General features: G+C 44.4%; 1 protein-coding gene across 5 annotated transcripts in view; it reads left to right on the top strand.

The window, feature by feature from the left end:
* The window catches only part of LOC129854096 (activating molecule in BECN1-regulated autophagy protein 1A-like), a 99,229-nt gene that overhangs the window by 41,095 nt on the left and 42,117 nt on the right, over nt 1–16,017 (top strand). For all 5 annotated transcript variants that reach the window (XM_055920751.1, XM_055920750.1, XM_055920752.1 and 2 more), the window contains one exon: nt 2,287–2,397. In XM_055920751.1, the coding sequence (XP_055776726.1) occupies nt 2,287–2,397 (111 nt within the window). The remainder of the gene's footprint in view (nt 1–2,286; nt 2,398–16,017) is intronic.

Below are 16,017 nucleotides of genomic sequence, written 5' to 3'. Positions count from 1 at the left end.
TCGTGCACCAGCCGATATTTACAAAAATACATAATCCGCCGCCCCTTGTCTTACCAGTCTGGGCTTCAACTGCTTTTAGTCATTAACTAGCTAACTACGGTGCTAGTCTAGATACTGTAGTTTGTAATGTTTGCCACGTATGATTCTAAGTGTGATTTTCCAACGATGATTTATCAGAGTTTCTAAACCCTGAAATTATTCGAAATGTTTAGCTTATTGAGTGCCATTTATAACATTTGTCATAAAACATTTAAGGGTTCGATCATGTACTATATTTATGGTGCATAGGCCTGGTACAAGTGAAATCCACTCTTTAAGATCCACTTTGTTTCAATCAGTCAAGTGCAGCCAGTGCACTACAGATGGTATCTTTAGTTATAGCTCCCCTCTTCTTCTGAGAATAGGTAGTTCGGTCTATTATTTATTTTCCTCAATCTAGCAATCATCCGTCGTAGATAATTCTGCCATGAGGTTTTTGGGCATTGTAGACAATGATGCATCGAAATAGAGTAAGACGGTGGCTAATTAGAATTTTTTGGAATAGAAAACGAAATGGGGTGAATAGAGCATAAAGGCAGATTACATTTGATTATGTTTAATCTGGGAAGTTATGTGGAGTTGGGGCCCTTTTTAATTGGCAGGTTTTTCATTTAAAAGTCATTTATTTTCATTGTTGATGGTTTTCCCACATATGCAGCTGACTATGTACAAAGCCTGCATGAGTCTAGGCCCCTTCTCTCCCCTCTGACATGAGTCATGATGGGTCTGTCAGAAATGAATGGAACAAGTGCCCCTCTTCAAGTGCCCCTCTACATGTAATTTGCTCCAACACTTCAGTGACGTTATAAATGATGCTCTCTTAATGACTTAAATAAGAGCAGAGGGCAGACGGCGTACCATATGTAAAGTCCATCATACTGTAGTTCTGTATGGCTGCATTGTTGACCACATACCGTAGAGGCAAATTGCAACTCTGTGCAAGTACAAATTGTAACATTTAAGCCAACCAATCGAAGTTTGCCACATTACGAAGGGGGTAATTTCTTTCACTTTCGTGAACATTTTACTGTTGCTCAGCAAACTTCATGTATTCCTGTAAGAAGGGAAAGTGCAGCCTTGAAAGAGGTTTAGCCCATTACCATGGCGCAGCAGATAAAAACATTAAGCACTTAATCCCTCACACTGCAGTTTCAGTAATTTTTTGATAAAATTGTGTCATGTAAGCGTAGCTAATTATGGCAAACTCGGATCGCTTTTTAATCTACTTTGCTTTTTGAACACCTTGAAAGTAGAAGAAACACTCATTGTCTCTTTGTCATTCGTTTATTTTGCAGTCAAGTCAATACAGCAATTTGTTTTTGTCTCACAAGCCTGAGGCCTTTATCTCCATTTCAAATGAACTGTGAAAAAATGATTGCGGTTGCAGACAGTTGCAGTTTGTAAGTGGCCTAGACTCTGACTTGGAGTGACATGCGCACATTCTGCCACAGACAGAAGATGTGTCAATTGTGTAATAATTTGTGCCATTTTAATGTAGCATAAGGGGAGTTTCTATTGATGTTGCTGCCACTGGGTCAGTTACTACAGACATTTTACTATGTACTGACTGATGGAAGTTTGTTCTGAAATCAAATTAGAACCAGTAAATGCGTTTGCATATATGATTTAGGCCTATACCTCATCATTCATTAGGACCTTGCAATTGGCGATATTGCAGTATTATTAATGTATTTATCATATATTTTACAGCATTGTAGAGCAGTTCTTTGCCTCTTCGGTTTAGACATTGTTATGAATAGTATTTGTACTAGATTGCCCATTTTGGTATAACAGCGTACCCTCTTTTGATGATTATTAAATGGTTTTGTCTACTATAGTTTTTCACCAGCACCCTTTTGATTTGCCATTAGTCCCACACTGACATAAGTGCACCTGGTCAGGATTCCATTATCATCAGCCACGTTTATGTGCATCCTATTAACATACCACTCCAGGAAAGCGTCAACATAATGGACTTTAAAAAAAATAAAAGAAACATTTACTCGTTTACTGAGAATGACTGGGCAGACAGGAAAAAGTGTGGTCCTGGACCACTGCTGTTATCCCTAATTTTGGATGACCGCTCAACAAAGGCTTGACCGAATTACAAAACTGTATAATAGAAAACACTTTTTTCCCCCCATAACCTAAGTACATATTATAGAAATGAAGTGACTCTTGCAGTTTTTTTGTTTTTGCTCAGCGAGATAAAGCTACATGATGACCTTCTCTGTTCTCTTCTCCTAGGTGCGGTTATTGGTGACGGTCAGTCAGCTGTGGCCAGTAACATCGCCAACACCACCTACCGCCTCCAGTGGTGGGACTTCACCAAGTTTGACCTACCTGAAATCAGCAACTGTGAGTGGTCCAACATGGTTGAACTTGTCGGTTTGTTGGGATGAAACAAGAAACTTAGGCCTACTCATACAGATCTGCCCTGCCTTTTTTTCCATCTTTCATTCCTCTGCGGGGATTGTTTCAGATCCAAGCCTAGCACTGTCTGCTATTCTAGGATGCCTTCTCTCTCTCTCTCTCTCTCTCTCTCTCTCTCTCTCTCTCTCTCTCTCTCTCTCTCGCCTGCCACTGGTCTTAATGGTCCGGTTCATTTCACAGTAGTCTCCCTGCAGGACCATGCTGAGTGCATTCTACTTTAGTATTTTGAGATTCAGTGGCTCTGTTTATCATCAGGCTCACATAGTGTCGTGGTCTGGTTATTACTCTGCTTCAGGCCAAGTTATTCCTGACGTCAGGTCACAGGACAGAGAACAGAGCCCCGCTGCTTAGAGCACCACCTCTAAATATAAAACCCACTGGGTTATTCTGCTCTAATCCATTCAGTGCCCAACCAAGCACTTTTTCTGGGTTTAGTTTTCTTTAAACGTACTGTGTTTGACAAACTGTTCTTATAGAGGTTGTAATATGATATGTAATAGTGTCTATTTAAATAAAACATAATTGTACCTACAATAGACATTGGGGAAGGACATTATCTTCAAACTACGCCATGACTTTTATAGAGGATTTCACATTTCTGTACGTACCTGAAGGTCAGTAACTTTTGAGTGTTTGGTCGTCCAAACTTGAGCAATGTGAAAAGATTGTTATTTTGGGGGTAATCAAATAAGAATCCAAGAAACTCATTCCAGAATATAGGAAGCAGACGCCTATGGTATTCCCTCGACCAGGGATCACCAAACTTTAGCCATGGGATGTTTTTTATGAGAGCGAGAATAGTCAGAGGGCCAGAACATAATTACAAATAACGGATATTATATTTGACTAAATAGTAATAATAATTTCAAACCTTGCTTATACGATCACATATGCAGTGCCTTAAGAAAATATTCATACTAGAGGTCGACCGATTATGATTTTTCAACACCGATACAGATTATTGGAGGGCCAAAAAAAGCCGATACCGATTAATCGGCCGATTTTCTTTTTTTTTTCCCCCATGTTTTTTATTTTTATTAAATTTTTAAATTTTTTTAAATTGTATTTATTATTGTTATATTTTTTTTTTAAATTTGTAATAATGACAATTACAACAATACTGAATGAGCACTTATTTCAACTTACATTTACATTTAAGTCATTTAGCAGACGCTCTTATCCAGAGCGACTTACAAATTGGTGCATTCACCTTATGATATCCAGTGGAACAACCACTTTACAATAGTGCATCTAACTCTTTTAAGGGGGGGGGTTAGAAGGATTACTTTATCCTATCCTAGGTATTCCTTAAAGAGGTGGGGTTTCAGGTGTCTCCGGAAGGTGGTGATTGACTCCGCTGACCTGGCGTCGTGAGGGAGTTTGTTCCACCATTGGGGTGCCAGAGCAGCGAACAGTTTTGACTGGGCTGAGCGGGAACTGTAGTTCCTCAGAGGTAGGGAGGCGAGCAGGCCAGAGGTGGATGAACGCAGTGCCCTTGTTTGGGTGTAGGGCCTGATCAGAGCCTGAAGGTACGGAGGTGCCGTTCCCCTCGCAGCTCCGTAGGCAAGCACCATGGTCTTGTAGCGGATGCGAGCTTCAACTGGAAGCCAGTGGAGAGAGCGGAGGAGCGGGGTGACGTCAGAGAACTTGGGAAAGTTGAACACCAGACGGGCTGCGGCGTTCTGAATGAGTTGTAGGGGTTTAATGGCACAGGCAGGGAGCCCAGCCAACAGCGAGTTGCAGTAATCCAGACGGGAGATGACAAGTGCCTGGATTAGGACCTGCGCCGTTTCCTGCGTGAGGCAGGGTCGTACTCTGCGAATGTTGTAGAGCATGAACCTACAGGAACGGGTCACCGCCTTGATGTTAGTTGAGAACGACAGGGTGTTGTCCAGGATCACGCCAAGGTTCTTAGCACTCTGGGAGGAGGACACAATGGAGTTGTCAACCGTGATGGCGAGATCATGGAACGGGCAGTCCTTCCCCGGGAGGAAGAGCAGCTCCGTCTTGCCGAGGTTCAGCTTGAGGTGGTGATCCGTCATCCACACTGATATGTCTGCCAGACATGCAGAGATGCGATTCACCACCTGGTTATCAGAGGGGGGAAAGGAGAAGATTAATTGTGTGTCGTCTGCATAGCAATGATAGGAGAGACCATGTGAGGATATGACAGAGCCAAGTGACTTGGTGTATAGTGAGAATAGGAGAGGGCCTAGAACAGAGCCCTGGGGGACACCAGTGGTGAGAGCACGTGGTGCGGAGACAGATTCTCGCCACGCCACCTGGTAGGAGCGACCTGTCAGGTAGGACGCAATCCAAGCGTGGGCCGCGCCGGAGATGCCCAGCTCGGAGAGGGTGGAGAGGAGGATCTGATGGTTCACAGTATCAAAGGCAGCCGATAGGTCTAGAAGGATGAGAGCAGAGGAGAGAGAGTTAGCTTTAGCAGTGCGGAGCGCCTCCGTGACACAGAGAAGAGCAGTCTCAGTTGAGTGACTAGTCTTGAAACCTGACTGATTTGGATCAAGAAGGTCATTCTGAGAGAGATAGCAGGAGAGCTGGCCAAGGACGGCACGTTCAAGAGTTTTGGAGAGAAAAGAAAGAAGGGATACTGGTCTGTAGTTGTTGACATCGGAGGGATCGAGTGTAGGTTTTTTCAGAAGGGGTGCAACTCTCGCTCTCTTGAAGACGGAAGGGACGTAGCCAGCGGTCAAGGATGAGTTGATGAGCGAGATGAGGTAAGGGAGAAGGTCTCCGGAAATGGTCTGGAGAAGAGAGGAGGGGATAGGGTCAAGCGGGCAGGTTGTTGGGCGGCCGGCCGTCACAAGACGCGAGATTTCATCTGGAGAGAGAGGGGAGAAAGAGGTCAAAGCACAGGGTAGGGCAGTGTGAGCAGAACCAGCGGTGTCGTTTGACTTAGCAAACGAGGATCGGATGTCATCGACCTTCTTTTCAAAATGGTTGACGAAGTCATCAGCAGAGAGGGAGGAGGGGGGAGGAGGGGGAGGAGGATTCAGGAGGGAGGAGAAGGTGGCAAAGAGCTTCCTAGGGTTAGAGGCAGATGCTTGGAATTTAGAGTGGTAGAAATTGGCTTTAGCAGCAGAGACAGAAGAGGAGAAGGTAGAGAGGAGGGAGTGAAAGGATGCCAGGTCCGCAGGGAGGCGAGTTTTCCTCCATTTCCGCTCGGCTGCCCGGAGCCCTGTTCTGTGAGCTCGCAATGAGTCGTCGAGCCACGGAGCAGGAGGGGAGGACCGAGCCGGCCTGGAGGATAGGGGACATAGAGAGTTAAAGGATGCAGAAAGGGAGGAGAGGAGGGTTGAGGAGGCAGAATCAGGAGATAGGTTGGAGAAGGTTTGAGCAGAGGGAAGAGATGATAGGATGGAAGAGGAGAGAGTAGCGGGGGAGAGAGAGCGAAGGTTGGGACGGCGCGATACCATCCGAGTAGGGGCAGTGTGGGAAGTGTTGGATGAGAGCGAGAGGGAAAAGGATACAAGGTAGTGGTCGGAGACTTGGAGGGGAGTTGCAATGAGATTAGTGGAAGAACAGCATCTAGTAAAGATGAGGTCAAGCGTATTGCCTGCCTTGTGAGTAGGGGGGGAAGGTGAGAGGGTGAGGTCAAAAGAGGAGAGGAGTGGAAAGAAGGAGGCAGAGAGGAATGAGTCAAAGGTAGACATGGGGAGGTTAAAGTCACCCAGAACTGTGAGAGGTGAGCCATCCTCAGGAAAGGAACTTATCAGGGCGTCAAGCTCATTGATGAACTCTCCAAGGGAACCTGGAGGGCGATAAATGATAAGGATGTTAAGCTTGAAAGGGCTGGTAACTGTGACAGCATGGAATTCAAAGGAGGCGATAGACAGATGGGTCAGGGGAGAAAGAGAGAATGTCCACTTGGGAGAGATGAGGATCCCAGTGCCACCACCCCGCTGACCAGAAGCTCTCGGGGTGTGCGAGAACACGTGGGCAGACGAGGAGAGAGCAGTAGGAGTAGCAGTGTTATCAGTGGTAATCCATGTTTCCGTCAGTGCCAAGAAGTCGAGGGACTGGAGGGAAGCATAGGCTGAGATTAACTCTGCCTTGTTGGCCGCAGATCGGCAGTTCCAGAGGCTGCCTGAGACCTGGAACTCCACGTGGGTCGTGCGCGCTGGGACCACCAGGTTAGAGTAGCAGCGGCCACGCGGTGTGAAGCGTTTGTATGGTCTGTGCAGAGAGGAGAGAACAGGGATAGACAGACACATAGTTGACAGGCTACAGAAGAGGCTACGCTAATGCAAAGGAGATTGGAATGACAAGTGGACTACACGTCTCGAATGTTCAGAAAGTTAAGCTTACGTTGCAAAAAATCTTATTGACTAAAATGATATAGTACTGCTGGCTGGTGAAATAGGCTAGCTAGCAGTGGCTGCGTTGTTGACTTTGTTTGAAAGTGTAGCTGGCTAGGTAACCTCTAACTGGCTAGGTAACCTCGACAATTACTCTAGACTACACAATTATCTTGGATACAAAGACGGCTATGTAGCCAGCTAAGATCAAACAAATCAAACTGTTGTACTGTAATGAAATGAAATGTTATACCACCTGTGGAGCAAAGCGGAATGCAACTACTCGCTCCAACCCGGAAGTGCGTATCGTAGAGGGAGAGGCAATAGAAGTGTTGTTTCTTGTATTATTGTCTTTTGTGTCTTTAGAGGACTGCTTCACCTTAATGTCCCTTTTCCCCCCTTTCCCTTTTCTTCTGTCCTTATTTTGTCCCACTTTGTCCCTTCTTCTCTTCTGCCAACTAGACACTCCTTGTTAGCTAGCTAGCTTCTTCCAGGAATGTCCCTAGCAACTGCCTAGCAACAGGTAAACAACTTAGCTAGCTAAGAAAACGATATAATTTTATGAAAAAATTGTTACTTTTTCAAAAGCCTTTCTTCTTTGTTTGCTGCTTGTTGCTGCTTGTTTGGTCTCCTATTCAGTTTGCAGTTTTCTTTTGATTTTTTTCGATGTACTTTACTCTAAAAAAACATTTAAATTTCAATATTTGTAGGAGCTCATCTTTTTTTTTTTTTTTTTTTTTTTCCCAACTTAATATAATACATCAATAATATCAATTTAGCCTCAAATAAATAATGAAACATGTTCAATTTTGTTTAAATAATGTAAAAACAAAGTGTTGGAATAGAAAGTAAAAGTGCAATATGTGCCATGTAAAAAAGCTAACTTTTAAGTTCCTTGCTCAGAACATGAGAACATATATTTTTATTCTGCACAGACTTCTTTCTTTTCGCTCTGTCAATTAGGTTAGTATTGTAGAGTAAGTACAATGTTGTTCATCTATCCTCAGGTTTCTCCTTTCACAGCCATTAATTCTCGAACTGTTTTAATGTCCCCATTGGTCTCATGGTGAAATCCCTGAGCGGTTTATTTAGGCTTGCCATAACAAAGGGGTTGAGTACTTATTGACTCAAGACATTTCAGCTTTTCATTTTCCAACAAACTATTTTTTTTGTAAAAATGTTAAAGAACATAATTCCATTTTGATATTATGGGGTATTGTGACAAAGGCCAGTAACAAAAAATATAAATGTAATACATTTTTAAATTCAGGCTGTAACACAACAAACTGTGGAAAAAGTCTAGGAGTGTGAATACCTTCTGAAGGCAAGTCTTTGAATGAATGTCCTTGAGTGGCCCAGCCAGAGCCCGGACTTGAACCCGATCGAACATCTCTGGAGAGAACTGAAAATAGCTGTGCGGCAACGCTCCCCATCTAACCTGACAGAACTTGGAAGGAACTCCCCAAATACAGGTGTGGCATACCCAAAAATACTTCAGGCTGTAATCGCTGCCAAATGTGCTTCAACAAAATTAAAGGGTATGAATACTTCGGTACTTTTTTCTTATTTTTTTTATTTATATATATATAGACATTTTCAAAAATGTCTAAACCTGTTTTTGCTTTGTCGTTGGGGGGAAAACGATGTAATCCAGTTTAGAATAAGACTGTAACGTAACAAAATGTGGAAAAAGTCGAGCGGTCTGAATACTTTCCGAATGCACTGGATCTCTCTCTCTTATGTGTGGGAATACTTTGGAATAAATTTCCTAAATTAAAATAACTTATAGCTGATTTGCTGCTGTTCTTACTGTTTTTATGTCCAAAAAAACAAATATTATATAATGTTTTGCTCAGAAAACCAAATAAAATCCCTGCCCTAGGCATTATTATTTTTTATTTATTTTTTGCCCAGCAATGTACCTCAGGTTGGTGAGATGTGACTCACCCACTCCCAACAACGTGATTTTTAGCTCCACTGTGTGGGTTTGTATAGCGATATCGGAGGGCTTGCAACTCTTGTCTCCATTTACCAATGATTTGAATTGACAAAGTAAACAGTTTTGGTTTCTATGCTCGTTAATCAATATCTGGTGTTTTTGTTTGAGCATTTTGAGCCTGCAAAGCCTGTTACTGAGTCTTTGAATCTGATAAATCATCCACATAGAGTGTTAAGTAGTCACGTACAGGGTTGCAGGTGTGATTGCAGGGTACAGTGAAAATATTAGAGTCCGAGCTCCAACATGCAGGACTAAATGAAATAAAGTAATGAAAATGGTAATAAAAAAACAACAATAGAAATAGTGCTATATACATAAGTTGTAGGAGTGATGGATAAGTTAATGTCCATTGAGGTGGAAGCAGAGTAAAGACTCTGGAGGGGGTGGGGGGGAATTACTGTAAGGGGGTACAGCATGATCATTGAGGGCGTGTAGGGACCAAGTGAAATAAAACCAATTATAATTAAATTATACTGCACTGTACATATTAGCAACAGTGATGAATGTCATTGGAGTTGGGGCAGAGTTAAAGTCAGTGGGGGGGTGGGGGGGAAATGTTCGTAGAGGGAGCAATAGGTAAGGTAACTGACTTGGGAGCGGGGGAGGAGAATGTCCATGGGGGAGTAGCGAGGGGGAGCGGGTAGCTGACTAGTGGTAGCTATTCTGTAGCCTGATGGTCTGAGGGTAGAAACTATTTGCCAGTTTTCTGGTTTTTGCCATGATGCTCCTGTACTGCCTGCGTCTGAGTGATTTGAAGCGGGGAGAACAGGGTGTGGCTGGGGTCCCTAATGATCTTCTTGGCCTTCCTGTGACACCTGGTGTTATAGGGTTCCTGTAGGGCAGGCAGTGTGCACCCAATGGTGCTTTTGGCTGCACGTATCACCCTCTGAAGCGCCTTGCGGTCCACGGCAGTGGAGTTGCCATACCAGGCTGTGATGCAGCCCGAAAGTATACTCTCGATGGTGCTCCTGTAGAACACTGTGAGAGCCCTCGGGGACAGGCCGAATTTCTTCAGCATCCTGAGGTTGAAGAGTCGTTGTCGTGCCGCCTTCACCACGGTGTCTGTCTGGTTAGACCATTTTCAGCTTCTCTGAGATGTGTACGCCAAGAAATTTGAAGTTATTGACTGTCTCCACGGCAGCCCCATTGATGAAGATGGGGGCATGTCCAGCCTGGGTCCTCTTGAAGTCCACAGTCAGCTTATTTGTTTTGCTGGTGTTGAGGGAGAGGTTGTTTACCTGGCACCACGTCTTCAGGTGCCTACCACCTTCCTGTCGGCTGTCTCGTCGTTGTTGGTAATCAGGCCTACTATTGTTGTCGTCAGCGGACTTCATGATGCAATTGAAACTGAGAGGCCACTCAGTTGTGGGTATACAGGAGGGGACTGAGGACGAACCCTTTTGTTGAGAATCCATGTCAAAGAGGTCATGTTGCCTGTCTTCACCACCTGGGGGCGGCCTGTCAGGAAGTCCAGGACCCAGTTGCCTAGGGAGGAGCTCAGACCCAGGGCCGTGAGCCATGTAATGAACTTATAGGGCACTGTGGTATTGACATCTGATCTGAAAAGCTATTTTTAATACTGATACGTTACAGAACTCAAGCAAGGATGCCCTGAATTGAAGTCAACAGTTAAAACGTGTAAAAGTAAAACAATATTGAATTAATCTGACCTATGCATTTCTAATAATAGTGCAACACCTACAGTCCATTCGGAAAGTATTCACACCCTTTGACTTTTTACACATTTTGTTATGTTACAGCCTTATTCTATAATGGATTAAATTACTTTTTTATCAATCTACACACAATACCCCATAATGACAAAACAAAAACAGTTTAAAAAAATGTAAAAAACGTTTTTGCAAATGTATTAAAAATAAAACACCTTATTTACATAAGTATTCAGACCCTTTGCTGTGGTACTCGAAATTGAGCTCAGGTTACGTCCTGTTTCCATTGATCATCCTTGAGATGTTTCTACAACTTGATTGGTCCACCTGTGGTAAATTCAATTGATTGACATGATCTGGAAAGGCACACCTCTCTATATAAAGTTCCACAGTTGACAGGGCATGTCAGAGCAAAAACCAAGCCATGAGGTTGAAGGACTTGTCCGTAGGCACAGATCTGGGGAAGGGTACCAAAACATTTAAGCAGCATTATAGGTCCTTAAGAACATAGTGGCCTCCATTCTTAAATGGAAGACATTTGGAACCACCAAGACTCTTCCTAGAGCTGGCCCCTGGCCAAACTGAGCAAACGGGGGAGAAGGGCCTTGGTCAGGGAGATGACCAAGAACTCGATGGTGAATCTGACAGAGCTCCAGAATTCCTCTGTGGAGATGGGAGAACCTTCCAGAAGGACAACCATCTCTGCAGCACTCCGCAAATCAGGCCTTTATGGTAGAGTGGCCAGACGGAGGGCACTCCTCAGTAAAAGGCACATGACAGACCGCTTGGAGTTTGCCAAAAGGCACCTAAAGGACTCTCAGACCATGACAAACAAGATTCTCTGGTCTGATGAAACCAAGATTGAACTCTTTGGCCTGAATGCCACGCGTCACGTCTGGAGGAAAGGTTCACCTTCCAGTGACCCTAAGCACACAGCCAAGGCAATGCAGGAATGGCTTCGAGACTGGTCTCGGAATGTCCTTGAGAGGCCCAGCTGGAGCCCGAACTTCTCTGGAGAGACCTGAAAATAGCTGTGCAGCAACGCACCAAATCCAACCTGACAGAGCTTGAGAGATTTGCAGAGAACAATGGGAGAAACTCCCCAAACACTGGTGTGCCAAGCTTATAGCGTCATACCCAAGAAGACTTGAGGCTGTAATCGCTGCCAAAGGTGCTTCAACAAGGTACTGAGTAAAGCGTCTGAATGCTTGTGTAAATGTGAGATTTCATTTTTTTTTTTTTGTATTAGAAAAAATGTCTAAACCTGTTCTGCCATTATGGGGTAGTTTGTTTAGCTTGAGGATTTATTTTATTTTTAAAATACATTTTAGATTAAGGCTGTAATGTAACAACAAAATGTGGCAAAAGTGAATGGGTCTGAATACTTTACGAATGCACTGTATATAATGGAAAAAGACTAGGTAAATCTCTGGAATGAATGTAAATAATGATAACTTTGCCTCCTGATAAGAACGCTAGCACAGCAGATGTTCCTCCTCTCTGTGAGAGTAAGTTGTGAACAGTGTGATGTGTATAGCTCTCCACTAAGCTCCACAGACAGACTTGGCTATGGGCCCTCTCCGGAATGCTGCTCATATATAATTGATGTGGGTGGTGCCTTTAACAATGAACTGTAACAGCTGTTTAGGAAAGAGGAAGAGATGTGTTATCCGGGGCGGGTGGGTGTGTGTGGAGTGGAGCATCTCAGCGATGATTAAAAGCAGAGGGTCTGAAATACAATCGCCAACAATGCACATGACTCTCCCCATCGTGATCTTGAAGTTCATGCCAAATGCAGACTGACTGATATGCTAATGCACATATATTCAGCAAGACATATTCCAAAAGAGAAAGCTTTGCAATTAAAAACAGTGTGGGATGTTTGAATTTAAAATCCTTTGTATTTGAACTTAACTCTACCATAATCTTATTTGTCATATGTGCCGAATACAACCTGTGTAGACCTTACAGTGAAATGCTTACTTACAAGCCGTTAACCAACAATGCAATTTTAAGAAAATACAACAACAAATAAGATGAGAATAACAAGTAATTAAGGAGCAGCAGTAAATAACAATAGCGGGGCTATATACAGGGGGTACCGGTACAGAGTCAATGTGCGGGGGCACTGGTGTCGAGGTAATTATGTACATACAGGTAGAGTTATTAAAGTGACTATGCATAGATAATAACAGAGTAGCAGCAGCGTGGGGGTGGGGGGGCGTGCAAATAGTCTGGGTAGCCATTTCATTAGCTGTTCAGGACTCTTATGGCTTGGGGGTACAAGCTGTTTAGAAGCCTCTTGGACCTAGACTTGGCGCTCCGGTACCACTTGCAGTGGGGTAGCAGAGAGAACAGTCTATGACTAGGGTGGCTGGAGTCTTTGACAACTTTTAGGACCTTCCTCTGATACCGCCTGGTATAGAGGTCCTGGATGGCAGGAAGCTTGGCACCGGTGATGTACTGGGCCATACGCACTACCCTGTGTAGTGCCTTGCGGTCGGAGACCAAGCAGTTGCCATACCAGGCAGTGATGCAATCAGTTAGGATGCTCTTGACGGTGCAGCTGTAAGACCTGTTGAGGATCTGAGGACCCATGACAAATCTTTTCAGTCTCCTGAGGTGTATAGGTTTTGTCGTTCCCTCTTTACGACTATCTTGGTGAAATTGGACCATGTGAGTTTGCTGCTCCATTATAGCCCTGTCGATGAGAATGGGGGCGTGCTCGGTCCTCCTTTTCCCGTAGTCCACAATCCTTTGTCTTGATCACATTGAGGGAGAGGTTGCTGTCCTTGCACCACACGGTCAGGTCTCTGACCTCCTCCCTATAGGCTGTCTCGTCGTTGTCGGTGATCAGGCCTACCACTTGTGTCATCGGCAGACTTAATGGTGTTGGAGTCGTGCCTGGCCTTGCAGTCATAAATGAACAGTGAGTACAGGAGGGGACTGAGCATGCACCCCTGAGGGGCCCCGTGTTGAGGATCAGTGTGGCGGATGTGTTATTACCTACCCATACCACCTGGGGCAGCCCGTCAGGAAGTCCAGGATCCAGTTGCAGAGGGAGGTGTTTAGTCCCAACTTAGTGATGAGCTTTGAGGGCACTATGGTGTTGAATGCTGAGCTGTAGTCAATGAATAGCATTCTCACATAGGTGTTCCTTTTGTCCAGGTGTGAAATGGCTGTGTGGAATGCAATATAGGGATTGCATCATCTGTGGATCTGTTAGTGTGATATGCAAATTGGAGTGGGTCTAGGGTTTCTGGGATAATGGTGGTGTGAGGCATGACCAGCATTTTAAAGCACTTGAGTGCTACAGGTCGGTAGTCGTTTAGGCAGGTTATCTTAGTGTTCTTGGGCACCCGGACTATGGTGGTCTGCTTGAAACATGTTGGTATTACAGACTCAGACAGAGAGAGGTTGAAAATGTCAGTGAATACACTTGCCAGTTGGTCAGTGAATGCTCAGAGTACACGTCCTGGTAATCCGTTTGGCCCTGCAGTTTTGTGAATGTTGACCTGTGTAAAGATCTTACTCACATCGGCTGCGGAGAGCGTGATCACGCAGTCATCAGGAACAGCTGATGCTCTCATGCATGTTTCAGTGTTACTTGCCTCGAAGCGAGCATAGAAGTTATTTAGCTCATCTGGTATGCTCTTGTCACTGGGCAGCTCTCGGCTGTGCTTCCCTTTGTAGTCGAATAGATTGCAAGCCCTGCCACATCTGACGAGCGTCAGAGCCGGTGTAGTTCGATTCGATCTTATTCCTATATTGACGCTTTGCTTGTTTGATGGTTCGTCGGAGGGCATAGCGGGATTTCTTATAAGCTTCCGGGTTCTAGTCCCGCTCCTTGAAAGCGTCAGCTCTACCCTTTTAGCTCAGTGCGAATGTTGCCTGTAATCCATGGCTTCTGGTTGGGGTATGTACATACAGTCACTGTGGGACAACGTCCTCGATGCACTTATAGATAAAGCCAATGACTGATGTGGTGTACTCCTCAATGCCATCGAAGGAGTCCCGGAACATATTCCAGTCTGCTAGCAAAACAGTCCTGTAGTTTAGCTTCTGCTTTGTCTGACCACTTTTTTATATAGATTGAGCCACTGGTGCTTCCTGCTTTAATTTTTGCTTGTAAGCAGGAATCAGGAGGATAGAGTTATAGTCACATTTGCCAAATGGAGGACGAGGGAGAGTTTTTTTGTATGCGTCTCTGTGTGTGACGTAAAGGTGGCTGATAGAAATTAGGTAAAACTGATTGAAGTTTCCCTGCATTAAAGTCCCCGGCCACTAGGAGCGCCGCCTCTGGATGAGCGTTTTCCTGTTTGCTTATGGCGGAATACAGCCCCTTATGTGCGGTTTTAGTGCCAGCATTGGTCTGTGGTGGGATGTAAACAGAGTTTCTGTAAAAATACAGAAACTCTCTAGGTCGATATTGTGGTCTGCAGCTTATCATGAGATACTCTACCTCAGATGAGCAAAACCTTGAGACTTCTTTAGATATTGTGCACCAGCTGTGTTGTCCCCCACCCTGTGTCTTACCAGAGCCTGCTGTTCTATCCTGCTGACAGTGTATAACCCGCCAGCTGTATGTTGATGTCGTCGTTTAGCCGCGACTCGTTGAAACATAAGATGTTACAGTTTTTAATGTCCCATTTGTAGGATATACGTGCTTTCAGTTCGTCCCACTTATTTTCCAGCGATTTGAATGTTAGTTAGCAGGACGGAAGGCAAGGGCAGATTAGCCACTTGTCGCTTGATCCTCACAAGGCATCCTCATCTCTTTCCACGAAAGTTATGTTTCCTTTTCCAGCGAATCACGGGGTTCTGGGCCTGGTCGGGTGTCTGTAGTATATCCCTCGCGTCCGACTCAATGAAGAACAACTCCTCGTCCAATTTGAGGTGAGTAATCTCAGTTCTGATTTCCAGAAATTGTTTTCGGTCATAAGACGGTGGCAGCAACATTATGTACAAAACAAGTCATGACCAACGTGAAAAAACAAACAAAATAGCCTGTTTGGTTAAGAGCCAATATGACGGCAGCCATTCCCTCCAGGGCCATCTTTTCTCCAGGCGTTGCTGCATAATTTAGTCATAATCCTATTCTGGATCTTTATCTTCTTGGGCAACCAGTAGCAGGCCTGCCAACATGCACGCATGTTGTGTATCAACTACGCAAGTCTCTGTCCATTTACGCAGGTACGAGATCCAAGTTAAAAGTATGCAGAAATTAATAGGGCCTGATCTGAAATTATGTATGCCCTGCAAAGAAATACAATAAGCACCTTTTACGTAGGTTAAATTTAAGCTTTGTGTAGCCAGTTTGCGGTCTGTGTCGATGCGATCATTTGTTTATGTGTTTTCAAAATGATTTTGCTTTGAGTGTTGATTATGAACCGCGTCTAAAAAGCCATCACTCACAAACAGCGAACGTGCGGGGGAAGAAACCCCCAATTCGGCTCGTGCTACATCTCCAATTTGCTATGTGCTTCTGGTACTACTGGCATGATACAGGGTTGGCAGGTGTGCAATAGGTAATTTTTTTAAGCGCTTAGGTAGGCAATTG

Source organism: Salvelinus fontinalis, chromosome 4 (assembly GCF_029448725.1).
Source record: "Salvelinus fontinalis isolate EN_2023a chromosome 4, ASM2944872v1, whole genome shotgun sequence".
Taxonomy (NCBI): Eukaryota; Metazoa; Chordata; class Actinopteri; order Salmoniformes; family Salmonidae; genus Salvelinus; species Salvelinus fontinalis.
The sequence above is the reverse complement of the archived record's forward strand: the minus strand, read 5'-3'. Positions and strand labels throughout refer to the sequence as shown.